The following is a 20,919-nucleotide window of genomic DNA, read 5'->3' as shown; positions in this document are numbered from 1 at the left end:
TTTGGGAGGCTGAGGTGGTTAGATCATTTGAGGTCTGGAGTTCGAGACCAGCCTGGCCAACATGGCGAAACCCTGTCTCTACTAAAAATACAAAAATTAGCAAGGTGTGGTGGTGCATGCCTGTAGTCCCAACTACTTGGGAGGCTGAGACAGGAGAAAGGCTTGAACCCAGGAGGCAGAGTTTGCAGTGAGACGAGATTGCACCACTGCACTCTAGCCTCTGGGCAACTGAGACACCATCTAAAAAAAAAAAAAAAAAAAAAAAAGGAACTTTGGGTGAGGTTTGGTAGCTAGTATCTGCAATCCCAACATTTTGGGAGGCTTAGGCAGAAGGATCTCTTGAGGCCAGGAGTTCAAAACCAGCCTGGGCAAATAAAGAGATCTTGTCTCTAAAAAACTTTAAAAAGAGGAAATTTTGGACACAGGTTCAAAGATGATGTGGAGACTCAGGGAGAAGACAGCAATCTACACATCAAGGAGAAGGGCCTGGAACACATCCCTCCTTCCCAACCCTCAGAGGGGACCTACACTGCTGACACCCTGATGTGGGACTTCTAGGTTCTGAATTGCAAGACCAAAAAAAGTCTGTTGTTTAAGCCACCCAGTCTGTGGTACTTTGTAATGGAAATCATAGCAAACTAATAAACAGGGTAAGAGACCCTGTTTCCAGAGGAATTCTAGAACTGGAATTCTCCTAGAACAAAAACCACATGGTTCAAAATATACAAACTGCAATCTCTGGAGTTCTCTCAACTCCTTTTCTGTCCAGATTACATCTACAATAAATGGGAGAAAATAGATAGAAAGTCTGTATCCATGATATCATCTGTATAACCTAATGAGCAACAGCCGAGCTCAGGGATCAGCCAGGCTCGGCTCCGCCAGGCCCGCCATACTGTAGGATGTTTGCACACTGGCAGCCTGGTTCCTTACGTCTCTGTGCTCCTCTGCCCTTTGGTTTCCTCGTCTGCAATATGGGGGTAATACTAACACCTACTTCAGCAGGGTGTTGTGAGAATTAAGGAGAGAGATATATATGAGAAATCTCATCACGTACTATAATAATTTCATTACTACTCTGTTTCTAACCAGACTCTTAAGAGAAATATACAAAAGCCTACACACTAGGATTAGAAACGTTGAATGGAAATTTTAAAACACTAGAATTTGGCATATCAAGTTTTCCACTTAAAAGATGTGGACACTGATGGCGGGGCACGGTGGCTTATGCCTGTAATCCCAGGACTTTGGGAGTCTGAGGCGGGAGGATCATGAGATCAGGAGTTTGAGACCAGCCTGGCCAATATGATGAAACCCTGTCTCTACTAACAACACAAAAATTAGCTGGGCATGGTGGCTTGTACCTCTAATCCCAGCTACTCTAGAGCCTGAGGCAGAAGAATCACTTGAACCCAGGAAGCGGAAGTTGCAGTGAGCCAAGATCGCATCACGGTACTCCAGCCTGGGCAACAGGAGACTCTAAAAAAAAAAAAAAAAAGAAAAAAAAAAGATGTGGACCCTGAAGCTAAATAAAGGTACAGAGACTTGCGCAACTTCACTTTGATAAAAAGTGACCTCACCAAGATCTAGACCTGGGCTCTGTAGCCCTGAGTGTGCACTAAACCACCACCCTGCAGTTCTGCTGGGTGCCCTTTGCTTTTTCCCCTGGATGCTTCAGGCCGAGTCAGAGGGATACAGACAAGTTGTGTCCCCCAAATTCTTATGCAGAAACCCTAACTGGCAATGTAAGTGTCTGTGAAAGCAGAACTTTAAGGGATGGTTAGGTTCATTGAGGTCATAAGGGTGGGGCCCTAATCTGATAGGACTGGTGGCCTCATGAGCAGAGGACAAGAGGACTCTCTCTCCTCCTGCACACACCAAGAAAAGGCCATGTGAGAACGCAAGGAGCAGGGGATGGTCTGCAAGCCAGGGAGAGGCCCGCCCAAGAACTCACCACGCTGGCACCCTGATCTTGGACGCTCAACCTCCAGAGCTGTGGGAAGATAAATCTCTGTTCTTTAACCCTCTGTCTGGGGCTTTGTTGCGGCAGCCCAGCTGAGGAAGACAGCCACAGGGTCTGCAAAGCTGTGGGATCTGAGCACAGGGTAGTGTACTTATGGCATCCAGACTCACACTTGTGCAGTGGTGAAGTCCAACGAACGGGAAGCTTGTGACAGGCTCCTTTGCCAACACGGTGGCTTGCTGGTAATACAGTTCCGGAGCCAGGACCCAGCACTTCCGAGGGCACATGGGGACAGTGTTTAGCATGGACTACAATGATATCTTAGAGAGTGGCTCTGCAGACTTCACTGTGGAAAGGTGGCCTTTATCTATGTGGCGCGCCTGAACACTCACTAGGCGCACGCCATGGGTCACCAAGGTAGTTTTGCAGAAGTGCAAAGTCAATTCTCTCTTGCTCAGCCCTGAAGACTACATCCTCTTAAGTGCAGACAAATATGAGATTAAGATTTGGCCAGTTGGGAGAGAAATCAACTGTAAGTGCTTAAAGACATTATCTTGTCTCTGAGGATGGAAGGATCTGCTTGCAGCCAAGACTTCATTTGGATGGCAAATACATTGTCTATAGCTCAGCACGCAGTCTCTACCAGCAACTTCGCCTCCGGTTATGCTATTCTCAGGGTCATCAAGACTCCTGAGATAGCAAACTTGGCCTTTCTTGGCTTTGGAAATACTTTTGCTCTGCTGTTTGACAGCCACCACCTATACATCACAGACTTGCAGACACAGAGCCTGATTAGTCGCTGGCCTCTGCCAGAGTACAGGAAATCAAAGAGAGGCTCAAGCTTCCTGGCAGGTGAAGCATCCTGGTTGAATGGACCAGATGGGCACAATGACACGGGCTTGGTCTTTGCCAGCAGCATGCCTGACCACAGTATTCACCTGGTGTGGAAGGAACATGGCTGACACCATGAGCCACCACTGCTGACTGACTTTGGGTGCCAGGGCCATAGGCTTTGGGTGCAACCTCTACAGCAGCTGACTGCATGAAACAAAGTTCTCACCTAATGGTATCATCACGCAGTGCACATCATTTGTATCTATGTTTGCCAGGGGGCCAGGACCTGGAGTAGGAGAAGGCTTGTTTTACTGACTCACAATGCAGTATGCTATGCTAACGGGGTACACCATTGACCTCATTTGTACTTAGTTATGCTGGTGAATGCAAGAGGATGCACTCTGGGTTCATCTTTCTTGAGTGGAATATTGGTTGTAAGTAAAGTTAAATGATTCATTAATCTGATCATTGGTTGCCTATGAAATCAGATTGTCTGTTATTAAAGCTTTTCACCCTAAAAAAAAGAATCTCTGTTCTTTGGCCAGCTGTCTGTGGGACTTTGCTATGGCAGCCCAGCTGAGAAAAACAGTCCCAGCGGCAGGGGTCAACAGGACTTCTTCTTGGAGCAACCTTTTAAATGATGTCCTATGCATTTTGTAAAAATGCTGTGCAACTTCATCGAGCCCGAGCAGCTGTATCAGGATGCTGTGAGGGTCCTATGCCCTGTGGTTGCGTGTCCCCAGCAGGCATTCTCCCTGGCTAGGGAGGCTGGAGAGGTGACTGCTTGTCCTGGTACAGCTCTGAGGAGGTCTGGCAACATCTCCTCATCCAGACCCTGTTCCCTTTCTTCATCCTGGAAGTCTTAGCCTCAGGCTGCTTTTATTTTGGGTGGTAGGGGGGTCAGTGAGGGGAGGGGGACAGGGTCTCGCTCTGTTGCCCAGGTTGGAGTACAGTGGCACAATCCTAACTCACTGCATTTTTGACTTCCTGGGCTCAGGGGATCCTCCCACCTCAGCCTCCTGAGTAGCTGAAACCACAGGCGTGCACCACCATACCTGGCTAATTTTTGTATTTTTTACAGAGACAAGGTCTTGCTATCTTGCTCAGGCTGTTCTCAAACCTCCAAGCTCAAGCAATCTTCTGCCTCGGCCTCCCACAGTGCTGGGACTACAGGCAGGAGCCACTGCATCTGGCCTGATTCCTTCCCGGCTGATGGGTCTCCCAGCAGCACCAGGCTTTGCAGTAGCAGCAGCACCACTGGTGGTCGTGGCTGGAAAAACTCGTGCTAGGGCCATGCGTCATATGGCAGCTGAGCACTGAAGAGCACAGTGAGGAGGCCATGGGTCAACAGGGAAGGCTGGAGGGAGGTGACGCTGGGTCTTGGTGACAGTCAAGGCCCAAACTCATGCCCTGCTGCCATGAGGGGTTTGTGGCTCCCCTTGGGGGCGTGAGGGCACTTGGGAGCAGCAGGCTAGGTGGGGCTTGCTTCCCAGACACACCCCACATTGCTCCACACAGGACATTCTTGGAGGGATCAGGTACGCTTCCCAGGTACAGACCCCGTGCTTTTCAACATCCCTGTGCCAGAGTCCATGCTAGATGCACCGGTTCACCCACAAAGCATGTTCCCAACAAAAGAGAGAGTGGAATATGTCTAACATCCCAATCCTGGGACTGGAAGCTTAACCATTAAACAAACCTGGGAACGTAGAGCTTTAAACTAATTTTGCAACTGGAACAGTCTGGTTGTTAAATGTGGGGGCTGGTCTGGAGGAGTTACTGAATGGCCCGGCTATGGGGTTGGAAGTGTGGACACAAGCTGAAGGCAGCAGCCCAGCTTTTAGTTTCCCGTGTGCTTGTTAATGGCAGCAGCTGCAGCTGAAATCACAGAAGGCTGTAGGGGTTTTCCAAGCCACAGGCATCTGGGCGGTGTGGCATGGGGCTGTCCTGCCTCCTTGCCTCTTCTCATGTGTGCGAAGTGCACTTTGGCCTTCTGCCACTGCATGGGGCTGAATGAATTATGATGAATGTTCCCGCCCTTCTCAATCTTTGTTTCTGGGCCCCTCTGCCACCCATTCTCCTGCTTCTCAAGTCCAACTCCTCAGCCACCCCCTCCCAGTCTCCTTACTTCTGCTCAGCCCCCTCATGTGGGGCTTCCTGGGGCTCCATCCTCACCACCTGTCCACACTCTCAGCCCCAGTGAGCTCCTGCATCCCATGGCTTTAAACACCACCATGGCAATCCCACCTCAGCTTTCCGTCCCACCCTGACCTCTTCCTTCAATTCCAGGCTCATGAATCATGAAGTCTCTGCTTTCCTGTGTCCAAACCTGAACTCTTGGTTTCTGCCCTCCTTGACCTGCTCAGTTCTGTCTCTGGTCCTCGTTTTCTCAAGGAATGCCCCAGCAGTGATGCCATCCTCCATGCCCACAGAGCCAATCTCCATCAGTCCTAAAATCCTGCCACCCCCTCTCCTCCTCCTCCAGCCCCCTGCTCACAGGTGTGTGCACCTCCCTCCTACAGGGTAAAAACCCCCTACCAGTCCCCCTGCTGCTGCCCCTGCTTCCTGATGGTCTATCCTCCAGGAAGAGGCCGTGGCTGCCTTGGTCATGCCAAGCAGGAGGCTGCTGTGTGCTGGGAGCTGTCAGGCCTGTTCCTGACAGGGAAGGGCCCATCCACCTCCCAAGCCCAGTTAGTGCAGTCCTTTTCAATGTCAGACTCAGGGCCTTGCACCAGCTAAGCTCCCCACCCTTCCCACTGTTAAAGTGGATAGGAGCAGGGCTAGACCCAGCCTGCTGACTCTGGGCTTCCACCAGGAGAGGTGGCCCTGGCAGTACAAACTATAGGGGCCTGAGGGGTGGGAGAGGAGAGAAAGTGGCATGTTTCTTGCTTGCTCCCTCTGCCAGCCTTGCCCAAATCCCTGCAGCCACCCTAATCCAGTCTGTCTAATGGAGCCCAAGCCGGCTCAGGCCTCGTATGAGAAGCCTGCTAATCCCTGTGCCTAGGAGGTCACCACCTGTCTCCAGGATGCCCTTTGCTCTCTTGGCATCAGAGAGCCAAATCCTGGGCCTCAGATGGGGGCGATGGTAAAGGCATCTTTTGGCCAAACCCCCTCACCTTGGCCCCCACGATGAAATGGGGAAAGTTAGGTACAGAGAGCCTCACGCAGTGTATGCCACAGCTCGAGTCGCTGCCTCAGACCCAAAGCCCAGGGAGGCTTTAGAAACAGCCGGAACAACCCATGGGGACTCCATCTTCCCATGCAAGAGCGGGCAGTGGGAGCTGCAGGGAGAGCCGGCTCCTCCCCTCCCCTCATCAAGGGCAGTGTACGCTGGTGGTTTCATGCCATTCTGGGTGCAAATCCCAATGCCCACACGTGCCAGCTGCATGCCCTTGGGCATGTCAGCTCACTCTTCAAGAGCGATTTCCCGACTGCAGGGTGTGGTAAGTTCGCTAATATTAAAGGCTGCTCACTCCTGGTCCCTTCCTGCCCCTTGCTCTTCCTCCTCCTGCTTAGGCCCTCCCAGCTCAGGCAGCCCCTGCTCCCTGCAGGGTTTTGCAAGGAGAAAGCGGGGGAGTACCTTAGGCAACTGCAGTCAAGAGCACTGGCAGACAGAACAGAGGGAGAGGGACAGACACAGGACAGAGGGAGAGAGACAGACACAGGACAGAGGGAGAGAGACAGACACAGGACAGAGGGAGAGAATGAGAAAGGGGTTAGGGACACGAAGAGATAACATCAGGGAGAGGCAGGAAGGGACAGAGAAAGATTTCCAAGAAGAGGACAGAGGCAAGAAAGCCAGAGGCAGAGACTGAGGAACAAAGGAGGCAGAAGACAGAGACAGAGAGATGGCTAGAGACTCCGTGTCAGACACAGCCGCAGAGAGACAGCCAGAGTCTGAGTCAGACATGGACCAAAGACAGGAAAACAGGAGACAGACCCAGAGATTAGGAGAGGGAGGGGACCGAGATTCAGGGAGAGTCAGCACCCCCACCCCCATGCTCAGGAGGGGTCTCCACCCTCGGAGCGGCCTCTCATCCCTCCCCAGAATCCTTAAATCCTCTCTCGCTCAGGACCTCGGTGGCATCTGTCATAGACTTGTCCTGAACCGATAGCGGCTGGCGCAGGTGACTGGCTGGGTGTTCGCTGGGGATGGACCTCGAGGAAGAGGGGCCAGGCCGTCAGGAAGTGGGAGGCCTGGAGGGGTGGAGGCGGTGGTCGGGCGGGACCCCAGGCGATAGGGTTCAGCGCTGGTGAGAGCCAGATGGACGCCTGGGCAGGCCAGCTGAGCTAACTCCCCAGAGCCAAAGTGGAAGGCGCGCCCGGAGCGCCTTCTCTCCTGGACCCCGGTGTCCCTCCCGGCGCCCTGAGCCCGCGCCCTCCTTCCCCCAGCCCTCAGAGCGTTCCCCACCCCTCTGTCTCCCCGCAGCCCGCTAGACGAGCCGATGGCGCGGCCCGGGAGCGTCCGGGAGCCGCTGCTCGTGGCGCTGCTACCGCTGGCGTGGTTGGCGCAGGCGGCCCTGGCGCGCGCGGCGGACTCGGTGCGCCTGGCGGGCGGCCTGACACTGGGCGGCCTGTTCCCGGTGCACGCGAGGGGCGCGGCAGGCCGGGCATGCGGGCCGCTGAAGAAGGAGCAGGGCGTGCACCGACTGGAGGCCATGCTGTACGCGCTGGACCGCGTCAACGCCGACCCTGAGCTGCTGCCCGGCGTGCGCCTGGGCGCGCGGCTGCTGGACACCTGCTCGCGGGACACCTACGCGCTGGAGCAGGCGCTGAGCTTCGTGCAGGCGCTGATCCGCGGCCGCGGCGACGGCGACGAGGTGGGCGTGCGCTGCCCAGGAGGCGTCCCTCCGCTGCGCACCGCGCCCCCTGAGCGCGTCGTGGCCGTCGTGGGCGCCTCGGCCAGCTCCGTCTCCATCATGGTCGCCAACGTTCTGCGCCTGTTTGCGGTGAGGGCCGGGTGGCCGAGAGTGTCTCTCTCCCTTCCTCGCCCTGGGGTGGCCCGAGTCTCCTTTCTTTACTTCTTCTGGAAGAGTTTCCGTTTTAATCAATCACTCGAATTCACACAGCGTCAAAGAAATCCTGTTCGCTGGGCCCTACGCAGGACTGAATCGGATCCACTCAATCACTCCAGCCACCCTTGTGTACCCGGTCCCGCAAGGGCGCCCCTTCCCCGGCGGGTGCCACCTACGCCTAAGCCGGTTGGTTGGGGAGGGCGGCCTGGACTTCAGTTCCCATTTGCCGGCCTGCTCGGGTGTCCTTGTTCTGGGCACACCCCCTGCAACCACACTAGGTGCTCCTGCCCCCTGGACCTGCGTAGGCTCGAGTGATGAACTTGAGTTGTATTTGGAACGGGGCCCTTCTTCCAGAGCAGCAACTGGGACATGTCCTTGAGCTGCTGTGGGGGTAGATAGGCCCGAAGGGTCTGGTCCTTCTCCTTTTTGATCATTTAAATTCATTCTCAAAATATCTGCCTTGAACCCTCCCTCAAGGGGCGTCCGAGAGTGGTGCGGGGTGTTCCTTTCTGAGCGCTGGTCTCCTGCACCCTACCCTGCTCAGGTGCCCAGGCTGGCCCTGCCCTGTCCTCAAATGTAGGGAACTGTCCTGTGAGGGACAGCGTGTTCCTTGCAGTTCTAGGGGCCAGAGGAATTGGGATTAGGGGGCTTTGGCATATGAGTTTGGGAGTTTTCGATTTGGTCATTAACCAGGGGTTGTGGGACAGTTTTTCTGGGTTTCTGTGGGGGGGAGGGCCATTTGCATGCGACTGTCTGTGAAGGAGGAAGGCCTAGCTTCCATCTGCCTAGTGGAGGAACTTCTGTTTCCTGAGAGTTTCTCCCACTCTCCCAGGAGCAGCATCTGCGTTTGCTCCCGCATGCTGGGCTGCTCCCCATCGGCTGAGCACATGGAAGCCCCCATCCCTATTTCCTGGGGTGGGCAGTGTTAACGTGGCCAGACGCACACCTCCATGCTGGCACCAGAGAGGCTGTGCTGCGGCCCAGGGGTTTTTCAGCCACTTGTGTGTGTCCCCGGCCCTGCCTAGAGCTCTAGTTTCTGTCTCTGTCCTCTATATCGAATGCAGAGATCCCAAACCCCAGGGCTTTCAAGGGGCCAGTTGGGGACTCAAGGAGGCAGGACCCTGTGAGCCCAGGGCTTGCTACTGCCAACTCAGCCCAGACTGAGGTTGTGCTGCCGGGCTAGAAATGCAAACATTAAAACAATAAAAACGGTGTGCGAAGCACAGCCACAGGCAAGATGCTGCAATTCCTGGTCTGAAAGAAACAATACATTCATTTCCCTGCCCCACTGTGCTGGCAGGCATCTTCAGTTAACTTCCCTGACGAAGGTTCTTCCCAAACTCAAGTGTCCAGGAGTGCTAAGAGGACCACAGCATTGCTCACTGAGCTGTGGCCCCGGGGACTTTCTTGCCTCCTGTTCTCCTGGGTTTTTTTTCTCTCTCTCACCTTCTTGTTTCTCTCCACTACCACCTCCCTCCTTTCTCTCTCCCTGCACCTCCGTGCTTCCTTTTCATGCTGTCTCCACACTTTCTATCCTGCTTCAAACAACCCTGGGCCAGCCCCGCCTCCCCTTCCAAAAACCCTGTGTCTCTGGCCTTCACACCAGCTACTGCTGTAGCCCCTCTTGCCCTGGAGCCCCGGAGCCCCCTCTTGCCTGCCTTCTCAGCCCTGTGCCTCGCCTCCACACTCCCTGGTCAGTTCAGCCACTGATCTCTGCTGTTAATCACTCTAATGCACGCAGAGAAACCCAGTTTTCAACAAACCCAATCCTAGGCCAGACACAGCCTTAAATCAAACACCTGCCGCTGCTCCCCTGTCTGCCCTAATCCCTCCTCGAGCTGCTCGCCCCTTCAGACTGTCCCTTTGTGTGAATCAGGTATATGTACTTTCCCCTGGGGCTGATTAGGACAGGCAGATGCAGCTGGATGGGCTGCAGGTCCTCTGCTGGGGGATTCTTGCTCGGGACACAGCTTGTACCACAGTACGTGGCCATCCTGCCCTCTCCCCTAGACCTGCATACCTCCCACATTCACAACCTTCACAGAGTTCCCAGGCCCACTCACAAAACGCAGACCTTGTCCCATACCTTCTAGCCTTTCCAGGTGGCTGCTCCAGGTGGCCCCAGGTCACCGTCCCAAACCTTCCATGCCCCATCTGTGTCCCAGGTCCCTGCCCCACACCTTCTGTGCCCCGTCCATGTCCTGGGCCCCCCTTGTCCTCCCTCTATCGAGTTACTGACCTCCATCCACAGCCCAGCTGTCCTTCCTGCCCCCAGATACCCCAGATCAGCTATGCCTCCACAGCCCCGGAGCTCAGCGACTCCACGCGCTATGACTTCTTCTCCCGGGTGGTGCCACCTGACTCCTACCAGGCCCAGGCCATGGTGGACATCGTGAGGGCACTGGGATGGAACTATGTGTCCACGCTGGCCTCTGAGGGCAACTATGGAGAAAGCGGGGTTGAGGCCTTTGTTCAGATCTCCCGAGAGGCTGGTGAGCTGGGGACTCCCAGGCATCAAGGGGTCTATAGAGGGTGGGCCCAGGGCCCTTGGGTGGGGCAGAAGCAGGGAGATGAGGCGCTTGGGTCCATGGTGAGCTCCAGGGCCAAGGTTGCCTGGCTGGTGCTCCATGTGGGCAGGGCCTCTCCTTTGGAGGACTCAGCCCTGCCTCAAGCCTGGTGGATGGTGCAGGCCAGATTTCATCCCCTGCAGACCCCTCAGCCAGGCTACACAGTCCTAGGCAGTGGTGGCCAGGTGGGTGTGTGGGTGGATGGGACAGAAGCTGACTTTGGCACCCCCAACACCCAGGGGGGGTCTGTATTGCCCAGTCCATCAAGATTCCCAGGGAACCAAAGCCAGGAGAGTTCAACAAGGTGATCAGGAGACTCATGGAGACGCCCAACGCCCGGGCCATCATAATCTTTGCCAATGAGGATGACATCAGGTGGGATGGTGGCACAATCGCCGGGCTCCTTGGGGCTCTCCCTGAGGGTCCCGCCCCTGCTCTTGCACATCACTGCCTTACGCACACCCTCCCTGCCTCCCTTTCCCCAGCTCCCTGCACCCTGGACCTTCCCTGCTGCTGGCTTTGAGTCTGGTGCCCCCAGCGGTGAAGCATTCTTGTCTGGGGAGATGCCATAAACCTAAACCAAGTAGCACACAGAACTGGTGTCTGTGTTTACAGCTCCCAGGGTGTGGGGAGGGACCTGAAGGCAGATCTGAGTGCAGAAAAAGAGCTGTTAGGGAAGGAGCCCAGGGTCCATATAGAGGTGTGGGAGGGACCTGAAGGCGGATCTGAGTGCAGAAAAGGAGCTGTTAGGGAAGGAGCCCAGGGTCCATATAGAGGCTGTGGACCTCGGCCCGAAACCCACTGGCCCCGAGCTCATATCCAGCCTGGGAGGTTAGGTGTGACGTTGGCGGAGGTGTGTGGGGCAGGGGTGGCTTCTAACTGGATTTTCCCTGAAGAAGTCCCCCCCATACAGTGGGTTACAGTGGCCAGAGCAAGTGGGCAGGCCTGGGGTCAGAGGGAAGGCCTGGGGTCAGAGGAAATCCCAGGGAAAGTGTGCTAAATGCCTCAAGCCCCGTGTTTCCTGAGAAACAAGGATCTGCTGAGTGTTTGTGGAGCAGGGGAGATGCATAGAGTGGGAAGGAACCAGGGCCAAGCTGGAAGAGGTTCCCAGACCCTCCCTCACCACAGCCCTGTTCCTACCAGGCGGGTCCTAGAGGCAGCTCACCAGGCCAACCTGACCGGCCACTTCCTGTGGGTCGGCTCAGACAGCTGGGGAGCCAAGACCTCGCCTATCCTGAGCCTGGAGGAAGTGGCCATTGGGGCCATCACCATCCTCCCCAAAAGGGCCTCCATTGACGGTGAGTCTGGGGGCACTGAGTTCCCCACCCCACGTGTCTCCCCAGCACCCCCTCTTGGGGATGCTCTTTTCTGCATCGTGTAATTGGTGTGATAATCCAGGTCCCTTCTCAGATCCCCAGATCCCATGATTCTGATAATCTGTGGACACATCCCTCCAAGCAGTGCTTAAATGGGATGGCGTGAGGAAAAGCACACTCCACTCACTGGACAGGGGAGGAATTGTTGGTTTTGTTTTTAAATTTAGTGCCTGTATTTCTAGTTCTGCCAAATACATTCTAATCTGAGGGTGAGGGTGGGAGGGAGAGAAACCAAGGATGTGGAATATACCATCCTGTTGATCAAAGTGATGCGGCCCTTGCACCCCCAGTCCCACCTGTGGATCTGGATGAATCCAGCAGGGAGAGACGGTTCACCTTACAATAGGATTGCTCATTTTCCCCAAGGCTGGACTGAGGACGCCTTGATGACACACGTCAGGGCTATTTTATGAAACACAGACCCTGGACATGGGGAGCCCTGGGTGCTAGGGCTTCCCAGCCTTAGGGGGATATACACCATCACACCAGCTCCGATGCATTTGGGTGCCAGTGACAGCCTGGACTGAGGGTAGTTTTAGTGATAAAGGCATCTCATCACAAAACAAGACGTCTAAGAGTTGGCAACTTTAGGTGTGGGGCAGTGAGTGAGTGACACTCTCAAAGCCCTGGCCTCTGTCCATTCTTTTGTTCCACCATTTCCTGTGGTTGCCTTGTGTCTTCCTGCTTGTGGTCTCATAATCACAAGGTGGCTGCTGAGGCACCACCCATTACATCTTCACAGCAGCATCCTAACAGGAAAGAAGGAGCAGTGATAAAAAGTCTTTCAATTGGTGAGGCTTGAGTTTGCATTAGCATGTAAGTTCTACCCTGGAACCCCCAGTTGGCTCTGAGTCCACCAATCAGAACTTGGTCACCTGGCCACTCCTAGCTGCAAAGTGAGCATGTGGCAGAAAGACACAGGAGTAACACAGCTGGCTTGGGTCATCACCACCCTCCCCCTCCTTCTCTTTCTGTAGGTTTTGACCAGTACTTCATGACTCGGTCCCTGGAGAACAACCGCAGGAACATCTGGTTCGCCGAGTTCTGGGAAGAGAATTTTAACTGCAAACTGACCAGCTCAGGTACCCAGTCAGATGATTCTACCCGCAAATGCACAGGTGAGAGCTGCCCAGGGTGGCAAGGGTAGGGAGAGGGAAGGTGGGATGCCGGGTTGGGTGCATGGGGGCCGGACACACTTTCTCTGGGCATCCCTAGGACAGGCGAGGAACGCATCGGCCGGGACTCCACCTACGAGCAGGAGGGCAAGGTGCAGTTTGTGATCGATGCGGTGTATGCCATTGCCCACGCCCTCCACAGCATGCACCAGGCACTCTGCCCTGGGCACACAGGCCTGTGCCCGGCGATGGAACCCACCGACGGGCGGATGCTGCTGCAGTATATCCGAGCTGTTCGCTTCAATGGTGAGCGGGTGCCTGGACACCTGCAGTAGTGAAGGCAGCAGGCAGGATGGCTTTGTCTGTGGAGGCTGGGATGACCTCAGGGTGGAAGCGCTGGGAGAGGCTGTGTGGTCGAGTTGGGGCGCCTGGGGCTGAGTGCCAGAGACTTGAGACAAGTTCCGGTCCCCACTTTTTAACACTACTCCCTCCCGGGCTTCAGTGTTCCCTGTGCTGGTTTCCACATTCAGATGCTGGGGAGCTTCTCTGTGATCCCTTCTGCCTGGAACCCTCAGTGGATCACACAGCACTCCCCTCCACTGTGCAGAGCTTGAGGGCCTGTGGACTCCGGGAGCGCACATGGGGCGAAGTTAAGACTACATGGGGGGCCTACCCAGGGACACGCTGCCCACTCTGAGTCACATGCTAGGTACAGGTGTGGGTCTGATGTGTCCCTTGGCATCAGCCTTGGTGTGTGGTCAGGGCTCAAAATTGTGTCTTCTGAGAAGACCCCAGTGGACTCAAGCTGTGTCCACAGTTTGTGGAGAGATGACTTTCTGTCCAATTACTATCCTTTACACAATTCAAAACTCCGCTATTCCACTAAACACTCACTCGCCACCTTCTCTCCGCCATGTTCTCTGCTAATCAATTCAGCTTAATATTACTCCAGAGCAGTTCTGTAGGCTGGTGGAACAAGCTTGTAAGAAAAATAGAGCTCATTGTTCCAGTCATTCCAATTTCATACTATCCCTCAGACCTCTCTCCATGTCTGAACTCATCCCCTAGCCTGGACAGTGAAACTTTTTTCATTTTTAATTGTGATAAAATACACATAATATAAAATGTATCACCTTAACCATTTTTAAGTGTAGAATTCAGTCGTGTTAAATACATTCAGGCCCTGGTCAGCGGCTCATGCCTGTAATCTCAGCACTTTGGGAGGCTGAGGCGAGCGGATCACTGGAGGTCAGCAGTTCGAGACCAGCCTGGCCAACATGGTGAAACCTTGTCTCTACTAAAAATACAAAAATTTTGTAGTTACTCTACTAAAAATACAAAAAGTTTTAAATTGTATAAAGGATAATAAAAAATTAGCTGGGTATGGTGGCGGGTGCCAGTAATCGCAGCCACTCAGGAGGCTGAGACAAGAGAATTGCTTGAACCTGGGAGGCAGAGGTTGTGGTGAGCCAGGATCACACCAGCCTGGGCGGCAGAATGAGAGTCTGTCTCAAAACTTAAAAAAAAAAAAAAAAAAATCTGAGTGTTGTGCAGCCATCACCACCATCCATCCCCAGAACTCTTCATCTATGAAACCAACACTCTGTACACATTAAACGACTCCCCACGTCCTCCTCCCACCAGCCCTGCAACCACCATTCCATTGCCCCTCTCTATGAATTCTCTCCCCTCGGTACCTCCTGTGGTAGCATCAGACAGTATTTGCCCATGTGTGACTGGCTTGTTTCACTGAGCATCATGTCCTCAGGGTCCATCTATTTTATAGCATGGGTCAGAACTCCCTCCCTTTTGAGGGCTGAATCGAATCCCATTGTATGCATGGGCCCCATCATGTTCATCCGTTCCTGTCAGTGGACACTAGGGTTGCTCCCACAATGTGAATAATGCTGCTATGGACACGGCTGTACAAGTATTTCTTTGCCACCCTGCTTTCTAGTCTTTTGGGTATCTATCTGGGAGTGGAATTGCTGGGTCATGTTTTTAATTTTTTGAGGAGGCTGCTTTCTGCAGCAGCTGCAGCCTTTTCCTGTCCACCCTGCCCAAGGGCTCTGATTTCTCCGCACACTTCACAATACTTGTTATTTTCTGGTTCTTGGATAGAAGCCATCCCAATGGGGGAAGGGGAATCTCCCTGTGGCTTGGATTTGCACCTCCCTTATGAGGAGTGTTGCTCGTTAAGCTCCCCCTTTCTCCTGCTGGTCTTTGGGGCCTCCCCAGGAGGCCAGCTCTGCTGGGCTGGAGGACCAACGAGGATACCGGGCTCTCCTTCCAGGCAGCGCAGGCACCCCTGTGATGTTCAATGAGAACGGAGATGCGCCTGGGCGGTACGACATCTTCCAGTACCAGGCGACCAACGGCAGTGCCAGCAGTGGCGGGTACCAGGCAGTGGGCCAGTGGGCAGAGACCCTCAGACTGGATGTGAGTGCGCAGACCAGGCTCCAGGTGGGCATGGGCCCAGGATTCTGGAGGCAGAGGCCACCAGCCTGTGTTTTGTGCATCTCAGGTGGAGGCCCTGCAGTGGTCTGGTGACCCCCACGAGGTGCCCTCGTCTCTATGCAGCCTCCCCTGCGGGCCAGGGGAGCGGAAGAAGATGGTGAAGGGCGTTCCCTGCTGTTGGCATTGCGAGGCCTGTGACGGGTACCGCTTCCAGGTGGATGAGTTCACGTGTGAGGCCTGTCCTGGTGACATGAGGCCCACGTCCAACCACACAGGCTGCCGCCCCACGCCTGTGGTGCGCCTGAGCTGGTCCTCCCCATGGGCAGCCCCGCCGCTCCTCCTGGCCGTGCTGGGCATTATGGCCACCACTACGGTGGTGGCCACCTTTGTGCGGCACAACAACACGCCCATCGTCCGGGCCTCGGGCCGAGAGCTCAGCTACGTCCTCCTCACCGGCATCTTCCTCATCTACGCCATCACCTTTCTCATGGTGGCTGAGCCCGGGGCCACGGTCTGTGCCGCCCGCAGGCTCTTCCTGGGCCTGGGAACGACCCTCAGCTATTCTGCCCTGCTCACCAAGACCAACCGTATCTACCGCATCTTCGAGCAGGGCAAGCGCTCGGTCACACCCCCTCCCTTCATCAGCCCCACTTCGCAGCTGGTCATCACCTTCAGCCTCACCTCCTTGCAGGTGGGTCCGTGGGCTCCCAGGGGCCAGGGCAGGGAGAGGGACTGTCCTCAACGTTAAAAAGCAGAAAAGGCCAGGCACAGTGGCTCACTCCTATAATCCCAGCACCTTGGGAGGCTGAGGTGGGTGGATCACCTGAGTCCAGGAGTTTGAGATCAGCCTGGGCAACATGGCATGACCCTGTCTCTACAAAAAATATGACAATTAGCCGGGCATGGTGATGCATGCCTGTGGTACCAGCTACTCGAGAGGCTGAGATGGGAGGACTGCTTGAGCCCAAGAGTTCAAGGTTGCTGTGAGCCAAGATTGCACCACTGCCCTCCAGCTTGGGCATCAGAGGAGACCCTGTCTCAAAACAAAAAGAGAAATGTTGATTCTAGAGTCACTCTTTTCTATTTTGGCTCCTGTGTTTTGTTTTGTTGTTTTATTTTTAAAGGCCACAGGAAAGGGAGCCCCCTCACTCCTGTGATGACAGCAGCTCAGTTAGGGCGGCCATCTTCCCAGCTGGGTCCTTGAAGGAACATGGGGCAGTAAGGTGGGGAGTGTGGGCCTCAGGGATCTTTCTGTACCACAGTGAAGTTATTTTCATAAACCGAACGTGCTTTTCCACAATTTGGCTCACATATGGAAATGGGATAAAGAGCTACATGACCAATTTTCCTGTTTCCACAAGGGAGTCACTGCTGCCCTGTTCACTGGGGCAGTGTGGATGAGAGGCGCAGGGTCCAACAGTTTACTGTGGAGTGGAGCATCGAATTCCATCCAGTGGCTGGTGTTTCATGCTGTGCTGTGCATTAAAAAATGGAGCTCCTTTAGGGGATTTTCCTAAGACAGTAAAGTTATTACAGCCTTGGAGACTGCTCCTGGAGTCTGGGATGCCCTGGATGTTTTCTGTGGGAAGGGTACAGATGGCTTGGGGAGGGTGACTTGGTGTGACATTGCAGGGCCAGCTGGGTTCTCAGGGCCAGGTGGAGGGTGGCCTCAGTGCCAACACCTGCTCATTTGGAAATGGCACTCTCCACTCCCAGCGAGCCCCTTCTCTACTGGTTCCACACATGCCACGTGCCTCGGTTTATGCAGTTCTTTGTGACTAGGAGGTACTCCCATCTTCCTCCAGATAACAGAACCTGAGTGTCCCCGGTCAGGCCCGGGGTCTCCGTGTGCCGCACATCCTGAGAAGGTGCACTCTACTTCCGGCCTGAGGTGCTCCATGCTTCCCCACCCCCAGGGGGAGATGCTTAGACCACATTTGGGACCTCTAGCTCTCCTCCCCAGCCCGAGCCATTACCCGACCCACACTATACCCTCCTTTCCAGATAAACGGCTCTTTAAACAAACACAAACTTGCAACTGGCCTAGGTGTTTTTGCCATGACTACCACATCATGATGGATGTGAAATGGCATCTCATTGCGGTTTTAATTTGCCTGCAGTTAATACTAGTGCACCCAGCCCTGGGGCTTTCCTCTCCTGTGCTTGGCCTGTTCCTGTCCTTTGCTCATTTTCTATTATTTTGCAGGAGTCGGTTCCTGAGTGAGGCATGCTCGCTCACTCTCAGTCCCATGGGCTGCAGCGTCCGTGGGCACGTTTTGGTTGTTACTGCTGTGCATCCCTGGACTTGCATTTTTGTTTCTTAAGAGAAACTTTTCTCCCCCACCTGGAGCCTTGTCCTAGTAGGAACTTCCAAACTTATTTTGGAAGTTCCTTTCTTCAGGGGTCTGCTGCCTTGGGGAAAAGCACAAAAAGCTGCTTCTTCTGGGTGGGCAGATGACTGCAAAGCATCCCTTCTGGCAGGATCACATGGCCCTGCTCCAGGTGCATGGCACGGCACTGGCATGCAGGCCAGATTCCAGTTCCACCCCACCCCCAATCAGGTGCTCTCGTGCACAAACGTGTTGGGCAGCACTTCCAGGGTCCCACCTTTATGCAGGTGGCTTCATTCCTGTTTCCCAGCTTCCCTTGGGTGGAGGTTGAGTTTCCTGTCCTGTGAGAGAATTGGAACTCCATCTCCTCCCTGTGGGAGCCTGCAGATGCCAACATTCCTCAGGCCACCTGGCAGCAACTCCCACTCCTGCTGCTCCCCACTGAGTGCCCCTGTTTCTCTTGCCTGTGATGTGCCCTTATTTTGAAGCTCACTACATGTGAGGAGGCTAGAGAGATGATGTAAGTAGGGCCTCAGTTCCACAGCTTCCAGCCGCAGCCATCTACCTTGAAGGGGTGAGGTCAATGGCATTGGTAATATTAATGGCTAGAACACAGGAAGAGGACACCAAGCTGCCCCTTATGCAAATTGCACTGATGTTGCCAACACATACAGCCAACACAGCCCTTCTCTGCAGCTGCAAAATCACAGGCCCTTGGCTGGGTGGACCTCTCTTGAGCTGCCCCTTCCTGGGCTGCCACCCCTTCTTCTCCACTGAGTGCTCCTGAGAGCAACCACAAAGAGGCAGAGCACCCCACTCCATAGGCCAGAGCCTCAAGGAGATCCCAGCCTGCCAGGGGCCTCAGTGGGAGCTGGAATGGATTTGTCCCTGGAAAATGCTGTGTCTCTGATGTGATATTGGCTCCTGCAGGTGGTGGGGGTGATAGCGTGGCTGGGGGTCAGGCCCCCACACAGCGTGATTGACTATGAGGAGCAGCGGACGGTGGACCCGGAGCAGGCCAGAGGGGTGCTCAAGTGCGACATGTCAGATCTGTCTCTGATTGGCTGCCTGGGCTACAGCCTCCTGCTCATGGTCACATGCACAGTGTATGCCATCAAGGCCCGCGGCGTGCCCGAGACCTTCAACGAGGCCAAGCCCATTGGCTTCACCATGTATACCACCTGCATCATCTGGCTGGCATTTGTGCCCATCTTCTTTGGCACTGCCCAGTCAGCTGAAAAGGTAATGAGGTCCCCAGAAGGTCTCACTGCCTTGTGTTTCCTGCCTGTCCTGCGGTTGATTCATTCAGGAGCTTAAATGCTTGTTCATGCCTTTGTTTATCCGCTATCCCGCTGCTTGCTCATCCACTCATTCCCTTCTTACTTGGTTCATTCATTTGCCTATCCACACTTCTAACCCTGCTTCTTAACTTCCACTCTTCTTTTTTTATCATTTTCATTTCTTTGAGAAATGGTGCCTCACTCTGTCACTCAGTTAACTTTTTTTTTAATTCAAGTTCTTCATATGCTTTTTTTTCTTTTTTTTTTTTTTTGACACAGAGTCTCACTCTGTTGCCCAGGCTGGAGTGCAGTGGTGTGATCTCGGCTCACTGCAACCTCCGCTTCCCAGGTCAAGCAATTTTCCTGCTTTAGCCTCCTAAGTAGCTGGGATTACAGGCACACACCACCAAGCTGGGCAATTTTTGTATCTTTAGTAGAGATGGGGTTTCACCATCTTGGTCAAGCTCGTCTCGAACTCCTGACCTCAGGTGACCCACTCGCCTTGGCCTCCCAAGGTGCTGAGATTACAGGCCTAAGCCACTGTGCCCAGCCTTCATATGCTTTATAGCTGCCAACCCATTAATGTGTTATTCCATTGCTACATCATTTATTCACATACAGGGTAGAACAGTTTATATACCTGTCATCCATTTGTTCGCCCATCTGCTCCTGAATTCAGTCTCTGCCCATTTATTCATTTACATGTATTTGAAACGTGTTCATTCGCTGGCTCTCATTTCCCCAGGTGTCACTCTCTGTTAATAACCCCTCCTTGCCCCTCCCTCCTGCCTATATCAGAGCTGCATGGAGGCTGCCAGTTCCTCAGGCGCCAGGGCCTCTGTTCATACTGTTGTCCTGGTCTAAGGGCTCATTTCCTGTTACCAGACTGAAATAGACTCAGCTCCAGTCTGTGTGGTGAGGGAGGGGCAGGGAGAGCGGAGCTGAGTCCCACCTTGTCCCCTCCTCCGTGGCCTAGATCTACATCCAGACAACCACACTGACCGTGTCCTTGAGCCTGAGTGCATCAGTGTCCCTCGGCATGCTCTACGTCCCCAAGACTTACGTCATCCTATTCCATCCGGAGCAGAACGTGCAAAAGCGGAAGCGGAGCCTCAAGGCCACGGTGGCAGCCCCACCCAAGGGCGAGGATGCAGAGGACCACAAGTAGCAGGGCAGGTGGGAATGAGACTGCTCGCTGCCTCTCCTTTCTTCCTCTGGCTTCACGGTGGAAGCTGTAAAGAGCCCATGCCTACAGTGAACAGTCAGAGGAAGAGAGTCTGCAAAGACCACGCCCAGCATGGGTGGGGCTAGCCTTGAGAAGGCACTGGACCCAGTTCTGCCCTGATTCCAGCACTTGAGCTTCATGCTTCCTCACCACAGACCAGACTCCCTCCCTGTGGTAGGAAACAGCCACTGAGAAGATTCTAACTCTAGAGAGGGACTAAACTTGTTCTCTCGTTCGAGGTTTGAAGATGATGATGCAGCCCGCGGCTTTGCCTGGTTTGAGGGAGATGTCCTCTCCTCAGTCAAGCCCCATAACCTGGGCATTGGGCAGTGTGGAGAAACGTGTAGATCCCAGAATGAAACATGGGGTCAGAGAAGAGGAGGAGCTGTCTCAGCAAGAGACCTGTGGCTGTGCATCTGGACGGAGGCACTCAGGTCTGGGTAGGATTCCTCTGGCATGGAGGGAGAGACCCTGGGTGAGACACCTGTGAGCATGGGTAGGGCCTGCAGTGGGCGAGGGAGTCTGGGGAGCACCCCCATGAGATTCCCCATGCCATGGGCTTTCCCCCCAAACCCCCAGGATTGGGCAAGGTCAGTCTTAGAGTACAGCTGTTTTCCTCCCTTGTATGTACTCCCTTAAATCACCCCCAAATCTTGGTCAGACACTAAAGGCTCATGCCTGTAATCCCAGCACTTTGGGAGGTCCAGGTGGGTGGGTTACCTGAGGTCACAAGTTCGAGACCAGCCTGGCCAAGATG

General features: G+C 54.4%; 2 protein-coding genes across 2 annotated transcripts; both read left to right on the top strand.

Moving 5' to 3' along the window:
- The first annotated feature begins 2,363 nt into the window (after positions 1 to 2,363).
- On the top strand, positions 2,364 to 3,258 carry LOC108295088 (F-box/WD repeat-containing protein 2-like). The gene has a single exon (XM_017517120.2). The coding sequence runs from the start codon at positions 2,530 to 2,532 to the stop codon at positions 2,923 to 2,925; it is 396 nt and encodes a 131-aa protein (XP_017372609.1). The 5' UTR covers positions 2,364 to 2,529; the 3' UTR covers positions 2,926 to 3,258.
- A 3,969-nt stretch (positions 3,259 to 7,227) lies between these two features.
- GRM6 (glutamate metabotropic receptor 6) lies at positions 7,228 to 20,583 on the top strand. The gene is made up of 10 exons (XM_017517114.2): positions 7,228 to 7,746; positions 10,088 to 10,304; positions 10,619 to 10,754; positions 11,523 to 11,677; positions 12,733 to 12,873; positions 12,976 to 13,176; positions 15,164 to 15,309; positions 15,395 to 16,018; positions 18,588 to 18,899; positions 19,914 to 20,583. Exons 1-10 carry the CDS (start codon positions 7,243 to 7,245, stop codon positions 20,103 to 20,105), a joined length of 2,628 nt encoding a protein of 875 aa, XP_017372603.1. The 5' UTR covers positions 7,228 to 7,242; the 3' UTR covers positions 20,106 to 20,583.
- The last annotated feature ends 336 nt before the right edge of the window (positions 20,584 to 20,919 follow it).

This window comes from Cebus imitator, unplaced genomic scaffold (genome assembly GCF_001604975.1).
Source record: "Cebus imitator isolate Cc_AM_T3 unplaced genomic scaffold, Cebus_imitator-1.0 Scaffold618, whole genome shotgun sequence".
NCBI classification, from domain to species: Eukaryota; Metazoa; Chordata; class Mammalia; order Primates; family Cebidae; genus Cebus; species Cebus imitator.
Note: the sequence above shows the minus strand (reverse complement) of the source record. Positions and strands in the feature narration are given on the sequence as shown.

Excerpts from the sequence above, each read along its gene's own strand:
- LOC108295088 (XM_017517120.2), top strand. The coding sequence starts at position 2,530 with ATGGAAGGATCTGCTTGCAGCCAAGACTTCATTTGGATGGCAAATACA.
- GRM6 (XM_017517114.2), top strand. The coding sequence starts at position 7,243 with ATGGCGCGGCCCGGGAGCGTCCGGGAGCCGCTGCTCGTGGCGCTGCTA. Across the intron at positions 16,019-18,587 it reads TCAGCCTCACCTCCTTGCAG|GTGGTGGGGGTGATAGCGTG; the intron begins GTGGGTCCGTGG and ends TGGCTCCTGCAG. Across the intron at positions 18,900-19,913 it reads CTGCCCAGTCAGCTGAAAAG|ATCTACATCCAGACAACCAC; the intron begins GTAATGAGGTCC and ends TCCGTGGCCTAG.